The sequence below is a fragment of the Condylostylus longicornis genome, unplaced genomic scaffold (assembly GCF_029603195.1).
Source record: "Condylostylus longicornis isolate FDR11 unplaced genomic scaffold, ASM2960319v2 ptg000055l, whole genome shotgun sequence".
In the NCBI taxonomy this organism is placed as follows: domain Eukaryota; kingdom Metazoa; phylum Arthropoda; class Insecta; order Diptera; family Dolichopodidae; genus Condylostylus; species Condylostylus longicornis.
Genome location: NW_026578024.1, coordinates 2,201,108 through 2,219,659, shown reverse-complemented (window position 1 = coordinate 2,219,659; position 18,552 = coordinate 2,201,108). Strand labels below are relative to the sequence as shown.

Here is an 18,552-nt window from a genome sequence, read left to right as displayed (position 1 = left end):
AGGAAAGCGAAGAGAATCTCGTGGAGGGCGTTCTGCAAGGGCATTGATGAACTCTCCAGCAGTGCGCGTCTTCACAGGGTGCTTTCCAAAAAGTATGCTAGCGGGTTGGGCCTAATGAAACGTCCTGATGGCTCCATGACTAAGAACGGAAAGCAGACGCTGGAGCTTATGGCGTCAACGCACTTTCCTGACTCGGAGATTCTTCGGAATCACTCAAATGTGGTCATTGAACCGAGGGCATCCTGGCCCAGGAGGGATGACTGGCAACGATCCCGTCTAGTCTTCACGATGGGCAGCATTAGATGGGCTGTTTTCTCTTTCAGGCCCTTCAAATCTCCAGGTGATGAAGGGATATATCCTGCATTTTTGCAGAGGGGTTTCCAACAAATTGCCAGAGCACTGTTGGAAATTTTTCGTGCCAGCTATGCGTGGGGTTACATCCCTCAGGCATGAAGGGTGGCTAAAGTGACGTATATTCCGAAGGTGGGTAAGTGACCAAGCAACCACCCAAGGTCTTTCCGTCCAATCAGCCTTACTTCTTTTCTATTGAAAGCAATGGAAAAAGTGATTGATAGATTTATACGGGACGATGCACTGGGAAGCAATCCCTTGCATGAATCTCAGTACGCCTATCAGTTGGGAAGGTCTACTGTACTCGCTCTGCAGAGTCTGGTGTGGGTCCTTGAAAACTCACTGGAGGTGTGGGAGGTAGCAGCTGGCTGCTTTCTTGATATAGAGGGAGCTTTTGACAACACCCCATATCATGTCATCTGTGAGTCGTTGTACAAACGAGGGATTGGTGCGACGACTAGCAGATGGGTTAATCGGATGCTACAGGACAGGATTATTAAGTCCACCATAGCTGACGATATACTCTTCATCTCCGCTGCAAAGGGATGTCCGCAGGGCAGGGTTCTTTCGCCCCTCCTGTGGTCCATTGTAGTGGATGATCTAATCGCTGCTCTCAGGGGCTCCGGGGCGCGTGTCTGGGGATACGCCGACGATGTGGCCTTCGTCGTGCGGGGAAAATTTGAGAGCACTATTTCTGATCTTCTACAGCAAAATTTACGTGTTGTGGAAAGGTGGTGCCAAGGCGTTGAGTTAAATATAAATCCAAGCAAGAGCACTTTAGTCGCCTTCACCAGACGCAGAAAGAGGGATAGATTAACGAGCTCAATTCTGTTTGGTGAACGTATTAGTTACTCTAGGGAGGTAAAGTATCTGGGGGTAATCCTGGATGATCGTCTCTCTTGGAATACCCATATAGATAGAGTTATCGGGAGAGCTACGGCGGCCTTGTGGACGTGTAGGAGCTTCATCGGGGGGACCTGGGGAATTAGTCCCAGAATAGCACTGTGGCTATATACGGCCCTTGCTAGGCTCATCGTCACCTATGCGTCGATGGTATGGTGCCGTAAGGCTCAGCAGGCGGGTGTGCGGGCCAAGCTGGAAAAGCTACAGAGGCTGGCCTGCCTATGAGTGACCGGGGTAATGCGGACGGCTCCCACCGCTGCATTGGAGGTGATGATCGGATTGCCGCCACTGCACCTCCATATATTGAAGGAAGCTCGGCTAGTGACTTACCGACTTCTCTCTTGCGAGAACGGGGCAGGGCTAAAGTTGGCCCACAGAACTCACAGAGACTTCATTGAGAGTGATCCGATTCGAAGAATAACCATGTCGGATACCTATCTGCCGCGGTACAACTTCGACCACAGGTACAGGGTTCTGTTTCCCGATCGATGGACGTGGGATCGGGGTGGTCCGGTACTTAGGTCAGGTTCGAGCGTGTAGTATGCGGACGGGTCCGAAACGGAGTCGGGTGTGGGTTCGAGCGTATAAGGTGTCCGAAAATTCTTGATTTCGATAGTCCGCAAAACCAAGTTTAATAATTACAAAATCCATTTTTTTGACTTAAAATTATCACGAATTTGTTTTGAAGTTCAATTTGGATGAGTGCAAAGCATTTTTGGCTTTATATTTCCTGAAGTGGCGAACCAGTATTAAGTGTCCTTTAAGCATATTAAATCCTATTTTATTAATATTTTGTCTTAAAAAATTTTTTCGTTAAAAAATTTTTAGTCTTTCTTCATGAAAAAAAAATCTCTGACTTATTAAATTTTTCAATAATTTTTTAAACAGAAAAATTTTTAGCACAGCTTTCTTAAAAATTCTCTTTTAAGAAAGAAAAATTCAAGATTAAATTGAATATTATTGAATAAGTTAACAACTAAGCTAAAAACTTATATAAACAAACGATATATTTAAAAACTCGTTTGACCATTTAGCTTCCATTGATCTTCAATACTAATTAAAACTGAGAACCATTCATACTTCATACACCTTTTGAAGAAACTTTGTTGTCTTAACCAAATTTCTGATTAAAAGAGTGATTAAAATTCCAACATTTTCTGATCTTTTAGATGATTTACACAATTTCCTGCCATTCTCACTCTAATTTTAAAAATAATCAAACTTCTCGAATAATAACTTTAATACTTACCTAAAGGATAAAAAATTCCGAGTGAACAACCACAATATTGTAAAAGATATTTCTGACGACATTGTGATATACAATTTTTGAAATTATATTTATGACCTGGCAAAGTAATAAATTTCGGATGTTTCATTTCATCTTCAAAGAAACATTGTCTAGTCTCTGGTAATAATCTTTTAATCTCTTCATCAGCCTCAAATAGCGTGGGATTCAAAATAACTTGCCGTTCTGATTTGACTGGAACAAAGAAACTCTGTGATGGCCATTCACTTATAACATGAATTATAACCTAATTATGAAATAAAAAATATTAAATATTAAAAATTTTTTCTAAATGTTAATTTTATTATGATTACATAATTAACAGTGCTTCTCAATCAAAGTTTGAGCTAAAACAATTGTAAAGGCACAAATAATTCTAATTAACAAAAAGCTAGCATACTATATTAATAGGATCTTGGTAATCAAGTTCGGATCTTTTAAGAATGAATAATTCATAATACAACTAGATGGCAACTTGGACGCTTCTTTAAAAATTAATCGTTGACTTATCCAGTTTCCTTTGGAAAAATTCATTTTTAAAGGGTAATTGAAATTTTATTTTATAACTAAAACCTTTCAAATTTATTTTTATTACTACATTGTTTGACATATTCGCACTCTTGAAATTGCTACTAATTAGCTTTCTGTTGAAATTACGTCCCGTGATAGAAGAAGTAATTCTGTGTTACAATTATATCAAATGAATGTAAACAATACATGTAATCATAACTATTACTGTAGAAAAGCAAAAGGAATAATAATTTGCCGATAATTTCTTCACGCTTCTGTAGGTAGTAAAACGTCTGCCTAAGATGCGGTAAGTACCAGTTCGAAGAGAAAAGTTTTTTAATATTTATGTATTGACTGATTATTTTGGGTACATCATCCACTTTATCTGAAGTGAATATTCGTCAGAAACATTGAATATTTTCAATAACAAACTAAAAACCGATAGTAAAACAAGATTGAGAAACACTGAATAATTTTAACATAAAAAGTGGAATTACTGAATTTCATGTAAAATCTTTTTTAGTACTTAATTAAATTAAATCAAATATTTTTCTTGAAATTAAATTAGAAAAATATACTTTACTTTTTTTTATAAATTTTCATAGAAGAAGAAAACTTAATAAATAACAAAGAAAAAAAAAGGTTTAAACAAATTGCTTTTTTTTCCATCCTTTAAAAATTATTTTGTATGTAAATAAATTTTGCCCTTACAAGAATTCCATCTTCTTGTTGGTTTCCAGGTCGTTTTGTTAATGGATTCAAATTTATGCGTAACTTAAGGCCAGTACCAGCACCTTCTGTTGAATACCTTGTTGGAAAAAATGATTCAGACAGCTATAAAGAGAGCAATTAAAATGTAATTTAAACTTTTTTTTCTTATTCTCACTTACAAACACTTGTACATAAAGATATAAAAAATACAAGAATATCTTCCTAAATATCAGGTCAAAATCAGAATAGACATAAAGTATTTATTCGCAAAAACTTAGTTAGAATCGCAAGAGGAGTTGTTCATTTTTCTTTTTTAGATAATTTTTCAACTTATATTTTGATGTGAAAATAGTATAGCTTGATTTTAAATTTAAAACTCTTTTTGGAAAGCTTTGATATTTAATGAAAAAATTTTAAAGCAGAGATTTTGATAAAAATTAAGAAATTATGACAATCAACTTCAGAACACCAAAAATACAATTAAACTTTTATACCTATTAGATACACATTGATGAATTAATAACAAAGCAAGTACTTCTTCAACTACCATAAGTGCTTGCTGTATTAATAATAGATTGTTAATCTAGATTAAAGAACGTCAATATGCGGTGCGAAATCACCATAAGACGAACATACCATTATTCTTTAAAACATTTTTAGAGCTATTTATTATATCTTTGCTTCTTATGTTCCCAAATATAAGATCTTTAAATATTTCTTTTAAAATGCAAGAAATCTTTATAAAGTTTTTAAAAATAAATCGCTTTGGAATAGTTGAACTGAAAGGATGTGAAATTATTTGGGGAATGCGGAAATCATGATAATTTATAATTCGCAATAGACCCTTGTATTTTCTGATTAAATTCATTGTTAATTTTTTTCAAACTTAAGTTGATTTTGCAGTTATGGACAGCCAGAAACTATCCGACAAAATATTCATAAATTTTTTACAAAAAATAAATAAAAACCTTAAGAACAAAAGACAACACAAAAAGTGTTCTTAATACTTGGAGTAGAACAAAATGTTATAATAATTTTTTTTTTATTTTACTTTTTCTTGTTTAAATCCTTAAATTGTTATACATTATATTTTATTTCCTTAAGAATTTAAAAGATTTCCTTGTTATAATATTGTCACTTTTATTATCATCAACCTACATTTGCAGGTTAAAATTAAAAACAAAATAAAAATAAACAAAAGAGACATAAATAATCCCATTTCTTAGGGTTTTTTTTTCTAGGACTTTAAGGAAACTATGATAACTTTGAATTGACTGCGTGCTTGATTAAATTGGAATGAATACCTATAAAAAAACTTTCTACTGAAAGGTAATACAATGACTATTATAGGAGAATATAAAATTTCAAAGATTTTAGAACTTACAAAATGAAAAAATGAAAATTTGCTTTAAGATCCTTTTGTCCTTTTATTTCTCATTTTCTTCTTTTGTATATATAACATTTACTTTTGTTTTATTTATCGTTTTGCCACAAATTTAAAGAAAAAAAAATGTGAACAAATAAAGGATACAAATAAAATAGAGCTCTAGAGAGAAATAAAATAAAAAATAATAGGAAAAGTAAGAAATTTTGTATTTTTGATTTTGAACCCGGAATACCAAATAACATCATCACCATCATTAAATGTGAAAACAGGATATATTTACGATACTGGTTATTATTTTATTGTTTTTATTACAGGTAATGTTTATATTTTTTTTAAGTCTCTGATCACGAATTTTTAATGGAACTGATGAACGTTACTTAATATAAAAATAAAATATTCTTTTACAGGTTTCAATAATTTAAAGTTTTCAAAATGGTGAGAAAATTTCCATAATTTTTTGGATTTGTTACTTTGTTACTGTGATAGTTTATTAAATTTTTAAATTCCCTGAAATTCCAATTGATTTTAAAAAATTATTTTAAATTATTTATCCAAATTCAATTGTTTGTTGTTGTTAATTTTCAAACCAATGCAAAAAACTTTTGAAGTTTATTTGAAAATATTCTACAATTATTTATTCATAGTGTCGACTAAACATTGTAAATTGACTAAATATTATATTGAAGTTTGAATAACTTATTCAAATTTTAATTGACATCAAATCAGTAACATACATTCGATAAGTTCATTAATTACTATTAAAACTAATTAAAATATTGAGCTGCATATGATAAATGCTTTCACGTCTTTCAAAAATTTGACCAAATTTTACAAAAACTTTATAACCGAAAAAAATTTGCTACTACTCGTATACATTGCCCAAAATTTTTCCATTAATTTCTCAATTTTCACACAATTTGCATAATGAAAATATGCCACTATAAACAACTCCTCTACAATCAGATAAATGATTTAATCCTCATTAATTCCCTAATTAATAATCTAACCAAATTATTTAAAATTTAGTCAAATAAATCCCCACATGTTGATTGACGTTATTTATTTTTTTTTTTTTTGTAAATAATGATTTTGTAATACAGAAACCAAATTAACCACGATTCTGTTGAATATTTATTCCCTTAATGAGAATGAAAAATAATTTTTAGTTAATTGAAAAAATTATTTTGATTTTGCCAATTAATTTCGGACACACAGTATTTGAAATTCAAAATTTTTCATATATTATCAGAATTTTTAAAACTATCTTCAAAAATAATTGGAAATTTGAGTGATCTTTAAAATATACATATACAAAATATTCTTATTAAATATAAAAACATAACAGACACTTAGAATATGTTAGTATTCTGAACTTACAGCTCTTAATTGTCCTCTTTCAGTTAATATTGAATTATATGTATAACAATTTCCATGATCTGTTTTTTGTTTCCCAAATGTATCATTGCAACTCACCCAATCATTAATAATCCAACATGTTTCGAAAATATCATTACGATCATGTGACAAATATACTGATAAATTTTCCATTGTTATATGATCCAAAACTTCTAGAGATGAATTTTCAAATTCATTGAATACATCAAATTTTCCATATGCTAAACTTTCTAATTTTCCTGCAAATCTTTTAAATAATTCTATTGTTGAATTACTTGAATTCTTTGGTAAAAATTCAATAATTGCATCGTCCATTTTAAGCCAATTAATTCGATTATTATTACAAATTGTTATTGCTGGAAATGTTATCAAATAAACTGGATATGAAATATTCTCTAAAACATTTGTTAATCGACTGCGATCAGAACGAATTTTAAATGAAATTGCTGAATAAATAGTACCGATGAGTGCGAAACACAATATTATAATCCAAATTTTCCTGAAAATAATGTGTAGAGTAAATATTAAAACAGATTTAAATAAAATGTGTTTGTTATGAAGAGATTTATGTTAAAGAAGTGAATGTAAAGAATTTAAAAAGCGTTGATATTACTTAAAAATCAAGATGAAAAAACTAAGCGGTAATTAGTTAAGTCTATGGTTAAAATTTACAAATTATATAAAGCCGTCAGTTCTAATATCCATCTGCCATTTTTCATGTTGTTAGAGCTTTTCTAAGAAAACTTTCATGTAATTGAAGTGATGTAAGAATTATCTCAGAAAAATTTTTAACCCAAAAAACGGAGTGAAATGAATTCTTGTTGTTCCTAAGACTCCTATTGATTTATATATAATATAGTCTATTACGAGTGATATTATTTTGTTATCTGTTACATAAAACACAAAGTCTAGAAAATTTTTCATATTTTAATCAAATTTATTAACTAACCAAAACAAACTTTCAAGTTCTTTATTGTTCTTTATCAATCTTTATTAATCTTTATACAAAATCTACCACAGAATCCTTTTCTTCTCTTTTGCTCTTTTTTCTTTCTTATTTTTTTTATTTTATATATATATATTTTTTTTGATTTCTCAAATTATGTAAATCAATTTATTTACACAGTTTTCATGATTTTAAAACTATAAAATGAAAATGAGTCACCAGTCCAACATCGGATGTGGGAGAAAAATTTTTCAAATTCAATTTGGTTTAAAATTTTAGAAAATTAAATTAGGTATAATATTATGGCACCAAAACCATAGCTTAGAACGAGATTTTATCAATTTGTTATTGTGTTTTTCAATTCTAAAGGCATAAATTTTTGGCACAGAAACAATCTAAGAAACAACAAAGAAAATTAAATTAAAGAATTTCGTAGTAAAGTTGTAAAACTAAGGAGAAACAAATATAACTATAATTGAATTAAAAAAATTTTTCACAAAACTCATTTTAAATTGAGATCAGAATAATTTTGTGAAGATTCGCTACTCCATTTTTTCATTTAGCTTTCATTATAAATTAAAAATTTCATTAAGAGTTTTCGGGCCTGTAAAAAGAAAATTTATTTTATTTTTATTTTAATTTAAAATAAGGAAAAAAATTGTTTTTATTGCCATTTATATTTGCTCTAAGCAGTAGAATTGTTTTTTTTTTTTTAGAATTTTAATTTGAAAACTTTCATTTGAAAGAAAAACATTACGTTAATTGAATAGACAGCCTTTTTGTAATTCAATTACAGTTTGTTAACAAAAATGTTTTAGGGCTTTTATGAAAGTGTCCTATTGTTTTTTGTTTTGATGAACTACAAAAATAGCTCTATTTAATGGTGGATTCACTATTCCTTACTATTTCCATATAAACAAAATTATTCCAAAAATATATAGGAATTGTCACTACTTTTAAAAATTTAATTTTACTATCCAGACAAAAAAAAATTAATTCCAAGTTCTTTACACAGATTAAACATAAAACTCCAAAATGTTTAAAAAATACTGAAAGTCCAACATGAGCATTAAAATAAAAATTCATAATTTTCATCCTTTAAGGATATTTTTTTATAAATTTCATCTTATGTATGAAAATATTGTAATTTTATGAAATTTAATAAAAAAAATGTTAATTTAGGAAACAATGTTTGTCTCAAAATTAAGTAATTAAATTTTTTAAAGCATCTCAGTTTTTGCAAGTAATTCTTACTTGAAAAATAAGAAGGACATTCATTTTTTGAACAACTCCTTTAAAGTTTCATTTTAATATATTCTAATATTCTCATTATATAAACCTCTAGATTGTACGTAGATATTTTCTTTAAGAAATTTTTATTTACTAAATAATCTGCTCAATTTAAAAGTTATTTATATTGTTTTGTAGTCCATAAAAACAATAAGGCGGCAGAAAGCGAAAATCGTTCAAACTCAAAATATTCTTTTCAAAATGTAAAAACATTTTCTTCTATTTCGTTAACGTAAAGAATTTTTGTTTTAAATTTAAGTTTATTTAATAACTATTATAAAAATTTCATGAAGCTTAAAATCTCAACGTTTATCAGCGTTCAGAGCGTCGAAAATATTATGAAAAACTTTATTATATACCGAAAAAATTAGAAATAAATCTGAATTACTCAAGTTTTTTACATAAAAAACAGCCTTCCAAACAAAAATAATTATGCACTATATAACTAGGAAAGTTTTTTATTCTCTAGTTTTTTTATCACTTATTTAGTCTTTCTAAACGCATTTTTTAAGTTTACTCTTGTACTTATAGCTAAAATAAAAGTTTATAAAAGCAATATAAGGAAATTCTCTGAAACTTAAGAAATTATAACTATGTATTTGAAAGCTTAATAAATGCCATATATTTGTATAACAGAAAAAAATAAAGGAATAATTAATTTAAATTTCCATTTACAATACTGATAAAGATTCTCCATGTACCGCAAGTAATACATTTATGGCAGTAAATACTGTTACATACAAGTTATTCAGTTGAGCTCTAAATGAGTTTATACGATTAGAATAAATAAAAAAAATTAAAAATATTACTCGAATTTAACAAAAATAAGGCGAACACAGCCGAAATTGTGAAATTGTATTTCTGCGTTGGAAATAATATTCACCACCGTAATAGTGGTGAAGTAGTTACTATGAAACTTTATCATTCCACAATTGTACTTTACAGTTCTTGATTTTCACACAATTTGCTCGCTTTTATTACTATAATGTCGGGCTTAACATATTTGATACAATTGTATAAGATATCTAAAATTCTCTATATAGGTATTTATTATACATTTGAATGTATGTAAGTGTTTATATGTTATTTTTTATGTAAAAAATAATTAGAACAGAATTTAATACTTCATGTTTCATAACTGCTCTTGTTTTTTTTTCCTTTGCTTTGTTTTTTCTTTAATTTTCTGTTATCTTACCTTTTGTATCCAGTTATATTTTCATTAGCAACATAACTGACACCATGTATAGTAGATTCACTTAAATAAATCTTAATTAAGGATCTTAAGGTTTTTTTAGTTGGTGATGTTTTTCTTATTACTTTTTTTATATTATTATTTGTTGTTTCTGATGATCTTAATATTATTTCTCTTATATCCTTAACCGACGAAGAGGATGTTGTTATTCTATTCCTTCGTAATAATGTCATTGTTGGAAATATTTTATGTTTTCTTTTCGTCTCCCAATTTAATTTTTTGAAATTTTTTAAATGATGATTTTTAAATTTAATATTATCGTAATTACTTAAATTTTCATTTTTATTAATTTTCTTATTATAATTAAGGCTCTTTTGTACATAATTAAAATCAGTTATATAAATTAATTTTTGATTTTTATTAGATACCAATTCGGGTAACATTATACTTTTAAAGAACAGTTTAAAAAAAAAGAGTTAAAAATGTTTATGAACCGAAATTCATTGAAATTCAGTGAAATTATACTTTTCCATTCATTTTATAATAATTGCTATGTTTGTTTGTATATGAATTTTTGAGAAAATAAAATGGATTCAAAAATACGGAAATTAATTTTATTTACTCTTAATTAATTTTTATTTTTACTTGTACAATATGCATACATACACAACCGTTTATACTCCTTTTTGGAAAAAATAAGTAAATATAAGAACAGCAAATGAATTAACAAATAATTAGAGCTCCTTATTTACTGTAATTATTTGTTATATAATTTTTAGTGTAAATAAAAAAGGAAGGAAGAAAAAAACATGGGAAATGAGTTTTAATTATACGTCTGTAGTATAAAAAAGAAATTTAAATGTATACAACAAAAAAAGGTTAAGTAAAAAATAAGTAGGTTAAATGATAAAAGTAAGGTTATGTACGCAATGTTGAGCAAAAAAGAAGCGTCTAAATCAAAGATTTTTATTTTTTGGTGTTGTTTGTACAATTATAATTATAATTCGTTTCTGTGATTTTTGCTGTAATTTAAAAAAAAATTAAGGATAAAAATTAGAAATATTTTTATTACTCCTGTAAACCTATTTGTAGACAATGTTATACTTAAAGTTCGGAAGACGAAAGGTAATTTTGAATGTAATAAAAAAGGAAAGTTAAGCAATTTCACTAATCATAATCAAATTTCAAATTTTTTTTTTCGGATTCCGAATGGTGAGCACTATTATTTTAATGGAGCAAATTAATCCCATATCTGCAAGCAAGAGATTAAAAGAAATAACTATTCAACTATTGGTGATTATTGAGTGAGAAGCATTCCATGGCAACTTTTTATTCCAATTTTTATAATATCAAAAAAAATTTAAAACATTTTTTATGTATTTTTTATAAGAAATAAAAAATTAATTTTTTTTCTTCCGTTTCTAAAATTTTTTTTTTATTTCAGAAAATATATAAAGGAACTTTCATTATTTTTGTACGCACTTTCCCTTCAATAAAGGACCATATGTTTTTGCATATTGTTATACACCCATATACATACATATGTGTACAATATAGAATTCTGTACCCATAGAATTTGCTTTAAAAAAAATGTATGTATTTTAAAAACACATAATATTTTATTTAAGAATATGCTTAAAATTCTGTAAACAAGTACCATTTTAAGTACACACAATATGTATATATGTATTGTATATTAAATATTACCATTATTATGTACTCACATGAATTGAAATAAATTTTATATGACAAACACGTGTTTAGAAAACTTTAAGAGCTGTTATAGAAAATATAGTAACTAAAATAATATTGTAAAGGGTGTTTCACTATTAATAAATACTTTTGAAACACCCTTAAATATGTGAAACAATATAGCTATAAAAATTTCTAAGAGCTACTAAAAGGTGAGGCGAATACTATCTTAATTTCATTTTCTCCCTATTTTGATATCTTATCATAACAATATAGCATTTTTATATTATAGTTCAGTAGTGGACTCTGTAAATTTTTATTCCATACTTCAAAAGACAATGAAAAGATTTTAAATAAATCTTAATGTCGAAATCTTATTGCATAAATTTGGGAGAAATACAAGAATAAAACGTATATTGAAAAAATTGTTCTTTTTCTGACAATTGAATTAGAGAGGAAATCTAATTAGCTAAGATAATCTTAATTTTTCTAGAAGAAAACAAGATTTCTTTCTTATTTTCTTAAATATAATTATGACGAATCGGCAATTTCACGACCTTGAGAGGCTCTAGTATGAAAAAAACGGCTGAAGATTATATGTGTCATAGAGAAATCAATTTTTGTTTGCAAATTTCAAACTTTTGTAAAAAAACAAACGAATGTACGTACAAACGGGTGACTATTTTAATTGCAAACTATTGTTTCATTTCAATTCTAAAATTTGTTTACGTATTGAAAAACCTTTTCTCTTAATATGAAATCCATATGTATGCGGCTGTGTGTACATATGTATATGGCAAACTATTTCTTGTATTCTGTTCAAAGAACAATGCTGCTCTGAAAAAGTAGTCCAAAAGGGATTTTTGATTATTTTACTCATATGCAAATACAATAACCTTAAAGAAAATAATAAAAATAGGCTGTTTTAAGTCCTATTCAAAAAAATAATTTCACATAAAAAATTTAAAAAAAAAAACAAAAGAAATATATAAAAATAAATTTTTATAAAAGATAAAAGAAAAAGAAGCAAACAAAGAAAAAAGGACGTGACTTTTCAATTAATAAGCTTTTTACTCCTTCCGCTAGTTTTTATTCAAATTTTCATATTTTTATTTTAATGTTCTTTTTTTCATTTTTAATTTCAATAAAGTTAAAGTTTTATATTTTTAATACATACGCTCAAATGTCATATATATGTATATATATATATTATTTTATATATGTCAAATTTACTCGTATATTAATATCCTTACATGAGTTTGGGCTTACTTACACTTTTATATAGCATTAACCAAAAAAAAAAAACTAGAATTTTATTTTTTAATTAAAAAACGTGACCAATCACAAATGATAAAAAAAATTTAATTTTTGTTTTGTCAAGTTCTGACAATTTTTGTGTTTCCTAAATTGAATAATGAAAAGACTTTATATTTTATAACTTCGAATTCAAATTCTAATTCAATGTTTTTGTATCAAAATAAGATGAAGCAAGAAGCTATGTATATATTACTTCATTACAATCAAATAGACAACAAAATCTTTCAAAGCTAACAGGAAATCTTGCTAACTAATAATTATTTTGACAAACAGTTCGAACGTTTTCTGTTTTGCCTAGGAACAATTTTGGAAATTTCGCATAAAAAAATGATATTAAAACACAGTGCACATTCTCAAATAAAATATGCGATTTTTTAAGTGTATGAATTTTTACAATTAAATTTAATTCAAGATTTTCAAAAGATTCTTGCACACTATCAGTGGTTTATTGCAAATACAAACATGTCTTTATTGGTTTATTTTCTTTGTAAAAAATAAATTTTTTGATTTGAGGATTTAATTACTTGTAAAAAGGATAAAAGAATTTTCCATTTATAATTTAGGTTTTTAGATTATTACAATTTATATTATTAACTGATTTATAAGGACAATTAAACATTATAGCATAATATGTGTTCAAGTTATGTGTTGGCACCTAAAGATATGCAATTTAATTAAATGTTATAAACGTTAACTAAATAGCCGGTCATATCTAATATATCTAATTTTTTATTTCCAATTTTGATTAAATTTATGAATTTTTATAATGTAAAGAAATTTTTCTCAGTAAAAACTTGTTTTGTAATTAATTTCTCACTATTAATTTCAAAATTAGATTTTTAAAATTCCCAAAATTGCGCAGATTAGTAAAAATAATTTTTTTTTGTTGTTAATAAAAACAAAAATAACCCTGAAATCGATCAATAAACTATAGTTAAAATTTTTATTATTTGGAAATCGAATAATGACTTTGATCACATTTAATTAAGCCCCTAAATAAGAAAAAATACTCAACTTTTTTCCACATCATTTACCCTTTAAGTTTCATTTAAAAGCTTCATATACTTATCTAATGCAAAACTATATATTCATGTATATTTAGAATATAAAATTGTGCAGCATAGTGTTGTTATATTAATAGATGCCAAACATTCAATGAACTTCATATCCATGAACAAACATTATTATTCTTTAACATTTTCAATCAATATTTTCTCATTATACTAAGGATATTGATGTATGTATATATGTAGATATAAAAATATCCATACATTTCAAAAATAATTTTTGTAAAGTCATTTCTATACAGAAGAGTGATCTCTTTAATTCTCTATTTCTTAAAATAAGGATCAAAGGGTTCCTAACACAATGAAAATATTACAGTATGCATATATGTTTATGAAAGTCTATTAAGAATATGATGAAAGAGTATATACAAAACCATTATAGATCCAAGAAATATAGGGCTACATGAATAGTAAACTATAGTTCAAAAAACGAAATTTATCAATAAAATAATCAACCATTTGACTGGAATAAATAACAACAAAGGTACTATGCATACGTTTATACACAAAAATTAAAACTTCCTTTCCATTAGCAACCACAACTTGTTATATTGTTCCCACAAAAACTTAATACATTAGATCAAAATTGTTATAGTTTAAATACAAAAAAAAATTGGAAGGAATGGCATGCAAATCTAACTTAGAATTTATAAGCTTCAAAATTTTTAAAGACAAATTTGAGTATTACGTTGAACTAATTAAATCATCGTCAAGAATAAGAGAAATATTCTAGTTTTTAACAGTAATTAAAAATTTAACTGCTCTCTTAGACAGTTAATTCGAACATCTAAAATTTTTACGGCTTTTATAAGCATTAACAAATTAAGGTAGAATAAATTTTTTTTGTATGTTCTTACTCATACAAAACCTGGTAATTCATACGCCTGAATTATCGTAAAAATTGAAAAACATAATGAATAAAACTCAAGTTTTCAGGAACTCATTTCTTTGAAGCCATATTTAAGCTTTATCAAAGTATATTGCATATAATATCCTTTAAAAAATTTACAAAAAAAACGAATAAATATAAATTCAAGGACGATTGGTAATAAAAAATTATAGAAATATTAATCTTCATGAAGATAAGAGGAAAGAATAGAAGCTTATATTTTCATCTTTTTATAATTTTATTTTTGGTAACCTTTCAATATCCTGCGCATACTATGAATGCAAATTAGTTTTTGTCTCCTCAAATACTACAAAATTATTTAAAGAAAACGTTGGTTATACCATTCTGTGTAAATATTTCCATTAGAAAACTTACACAAACAATGAAATTGAGATTCTTTTATTCTTATTTATAATAAGTATGTGTATACGAATAAGTTAATCTTAAAAGTAAAAGCATATTACAATAGTATAAATTGAAAAAAAATTCAGAAAATAATCAATGTAATATGGTAGTTCATATATCATACACATAAATAACCTCGCACATACATATATATGACTCTTGATGACCCTACATATATACACATTAAAATCGCTCCAATCTTCTACGATCTGCATTGTGCAAAAAATTATTCATTTATTTTATGACTTCTTTAATCATACTATAACCGGATTAAATTATTAACCAGCTCTAATAATTATCTTTATAATTTAATTTTCTTAAAAACTATATGCGTTTTATAATAATATGTTAATATTAAAATAGTGTAATTGTTTCTTCAATTTATTATTAAAACTTTTGCTCCGTTGTCATTCATTATATTACAAATTTTAATTAATTAAGTAACATTTTAAAAAATTATAGTGATTTTGAAATAAATTTATAAAATAACCGTAACATGAATCAAATCAGTCAACTGTAACTCTGCCGCACAATTTCACACTGAAAACTACAATAAAATGAACATAATTATTTAAAATCTTTTAGTTAAAACTAGTGTTATTACTATATTACCAGCATTAATTTCTTAAATGATTATATAATATGCACATTAAATAGTATTATATACTTAATTGATGATTATTTAATAATGAAATGCATTCTCTTTAATTATTTTATTGAATAAAATCAACAAAACATACGGATTTCTGGGGTTCCAGAATGAATTTAATATCTTTGCCGAGATTGTTGATTATTATGCTTTTTAACTTTTTTTAAAGAGTCTTTTTAAGATATTAGTAGTTAATACTGTTATTGTTGTAAATACAATATTTAATTAATTAATATCTATATTTTTATTAATTACAAAATAATTTAGCAGTATATCTAAATTTCGTATGTATTTATGTTGCAATTGTATTTATACGTTCCTGCTTATGCCTATTTGGGTGCTGGAAATCTTATTATAATTAAATACATTATTAAATTTCAAATAAAAAAAAACACTATTCAACAGTAATTTTAAGTTAACTTAAGACAATTATAATTTGTACTTATTTTCATTTTCAGTTTTACTGTTTTTGCAAAAGACGATTTCGATTACCAGCAAAAGTCGAAAGGTTCTTCAAGTAAAAATCCAGTTCCTAGATTTCTAAAATTTGTACCAAACGTTTAGTTGCTAATCCGTATTTTTAATATTTTTAATTAAAATTTTAAAAATTGAAAACAAAAATAGCAAAGGATATTATTAATAGCAAGGACACTAACCAAGCAAAATATTTCGTTAAATCCACTCCAATATCAATATCAATATTTTTAAAATTCACAATATTCCTTTAGTATTGCAGTTATGGACAGTTTACAATTTTAATGTGCCACATAAAGTTATTCAATTGATATGTATTTTTTTATTTTGATTTCTAAGCTGTTTCTTAATAACTCTATAGTATAGTAGATATTTTTAGAATGCGAAAAATTCTATTCAAAATATACAATAGAGAATGTTTTCAAATATTTTATTATTTCAAGACGTTAATTGTAACTATCAAAAAATTAATAACCAAATTTGTTTTTTGTTGTATCCGAATAGAAGAGAGACAATTTAAATTAAATTATATGAAATAATTTTTTTCAATTCAAAATAAATTTTCTGAACGGCTGATTCAAAATGAAACACTTTCTTTTTCAATATGTTTTTCTGATGTTATTTGACTAGAAAAATTGGAAAATATTTTGACGGAATTTTCATGGTTACTATAACCATGAAAACTATCAAATCTAATCCCAACAAAAAAAACCTTCTAAAAATGTCTAAATGTTTTAATTCCATCAACTTTTTTCGATTTCATGTTTTGCTAATAAAAACTAAAAAGCATTAATAGACGGTAACACAAATTAAGTAGATAAGCAGCTGTTAAAATGTCAAATCCTAAAACAACATCACCTCGTTTAAATGTTTTACAGTTCCATTTGTTCCATATTGTTGATTATTCCATTTCAGCACGAAGAATTGTCAATATCTTCGACAGGAAAGTTCAAAAACAAAATAAATAAGAAAAAATATTGTAAAATTTCCATTGTTTATCAAAATTAGTGGAATTTGATATTTTTTCATGCAATTATTTTAAAATAAGTAAAGTAAACGAAGTTCTAATAAATTAATAAAAAAAATCATCATTAATTTCGTGGTAAGCGATTTTATATTTTTTTTTCTCAATTAAATATTCAAGTTATGTATTTATTTTGTTGTTTTTGTATTTATTCTGGCTTGTCCTCGTTTAATATATTTTTATACAAATTATCAAGTAGTAGGTTTACTATTTTTTATATGTAGAAAATTAAGTGAGGTTAGAGTTTTTGTTGTGGTGCAGATGACTATTTTCAGTTCATTACAAATCAAAATATAAATAAAAATAAAGATCGATACAAAATAGAAATCGGTAAGATTTGTTAATATAAAAGTAAATTTGCAGAAAATTTATTTTTAAAGTAAAATTGAAGTTAAATAGAATTTTTAAAAAAAATGTGCCTGTTCAATCTCACGTAATAAATTTTAAGAATTGTGTAAAATGTGTACCTACAGTTCTATATATAAAAAGAAATTTTCTCAACTTTAGAATAAAAAAAGCACGCGACTTTTTTTCTTATATGCTTATATAGAGCATCTCATATGTTGTACCTAGACCTACATGTATGTATGTACGTATATAATTTTTGTTAAATATGCTGTAGAAGGATCGTTGTTATTGTAGTATATAATAAATAATAGTTATAAATTTAAAATACCTACACCCAATCATTTTATGTCGCTTACATGCGAATACATATGTGTGTTTATATAAACAAAACAAAAAAATTATTGAGGAAAAGTATTTCGAAATTAAATTTACTAAAATTCTTGATAAACAATAAGCATAAAATATTTTGAAAAAAGAAAGGTGATTAACCCTTTTACATTTAGATAGTAATAAATATGCAAGCTGAAATTAGAAAGATTAGAATCAATAGGTAATCATTTTTTCTATTTTCTAACTTTATTTCAAACATCTGCACATATTAAGATATCTTAAATTGAGTAATTTTCTAAATTTTTCTTGTGTTAACACTATTAAGATATAACGAATCTGTTGAACGCGGCTTTAAATTTTAAAAAATGAACTTAAGAGTCTTTTCAG

General features: G+C 26.2%; 1 protein-coding gene across 1 annotated transcript in view; it reads right to left on the bottom strand.

Annotated features, from left to right (window-relative positions):
• Window positions 1-18,552, bottom strand: part of LOC129611931 (pickpocket protein 19-like) — a 33,584-nt gene that overhangs the window by 12,950 nt on the left and 2,082 nt on the right. Inside the window, exons 2-5 of the mRNA XM_055525356.1 lie at window positions 9,974-10,094; window positions 6,525-7,041; window positions 3,761-3,883; window positions 2,504-2,786 (exon numbers count right to left, since the gene is read on the bottom strand). Coding sequence (XP_055381331.1) covers window positions 2,504-2,786; window positions 3,761-3,883; window positions 6,525-7,041; window positions 9,974-10,094 — 1,044 coding nt within the window. The remainder of the gene's footprint in view (window positions 1-2,503; window positions 2,787-3,760; window positions 3,884-6,524; window positions 7,042-9,973; window positions 10,095-18,552) is intronic.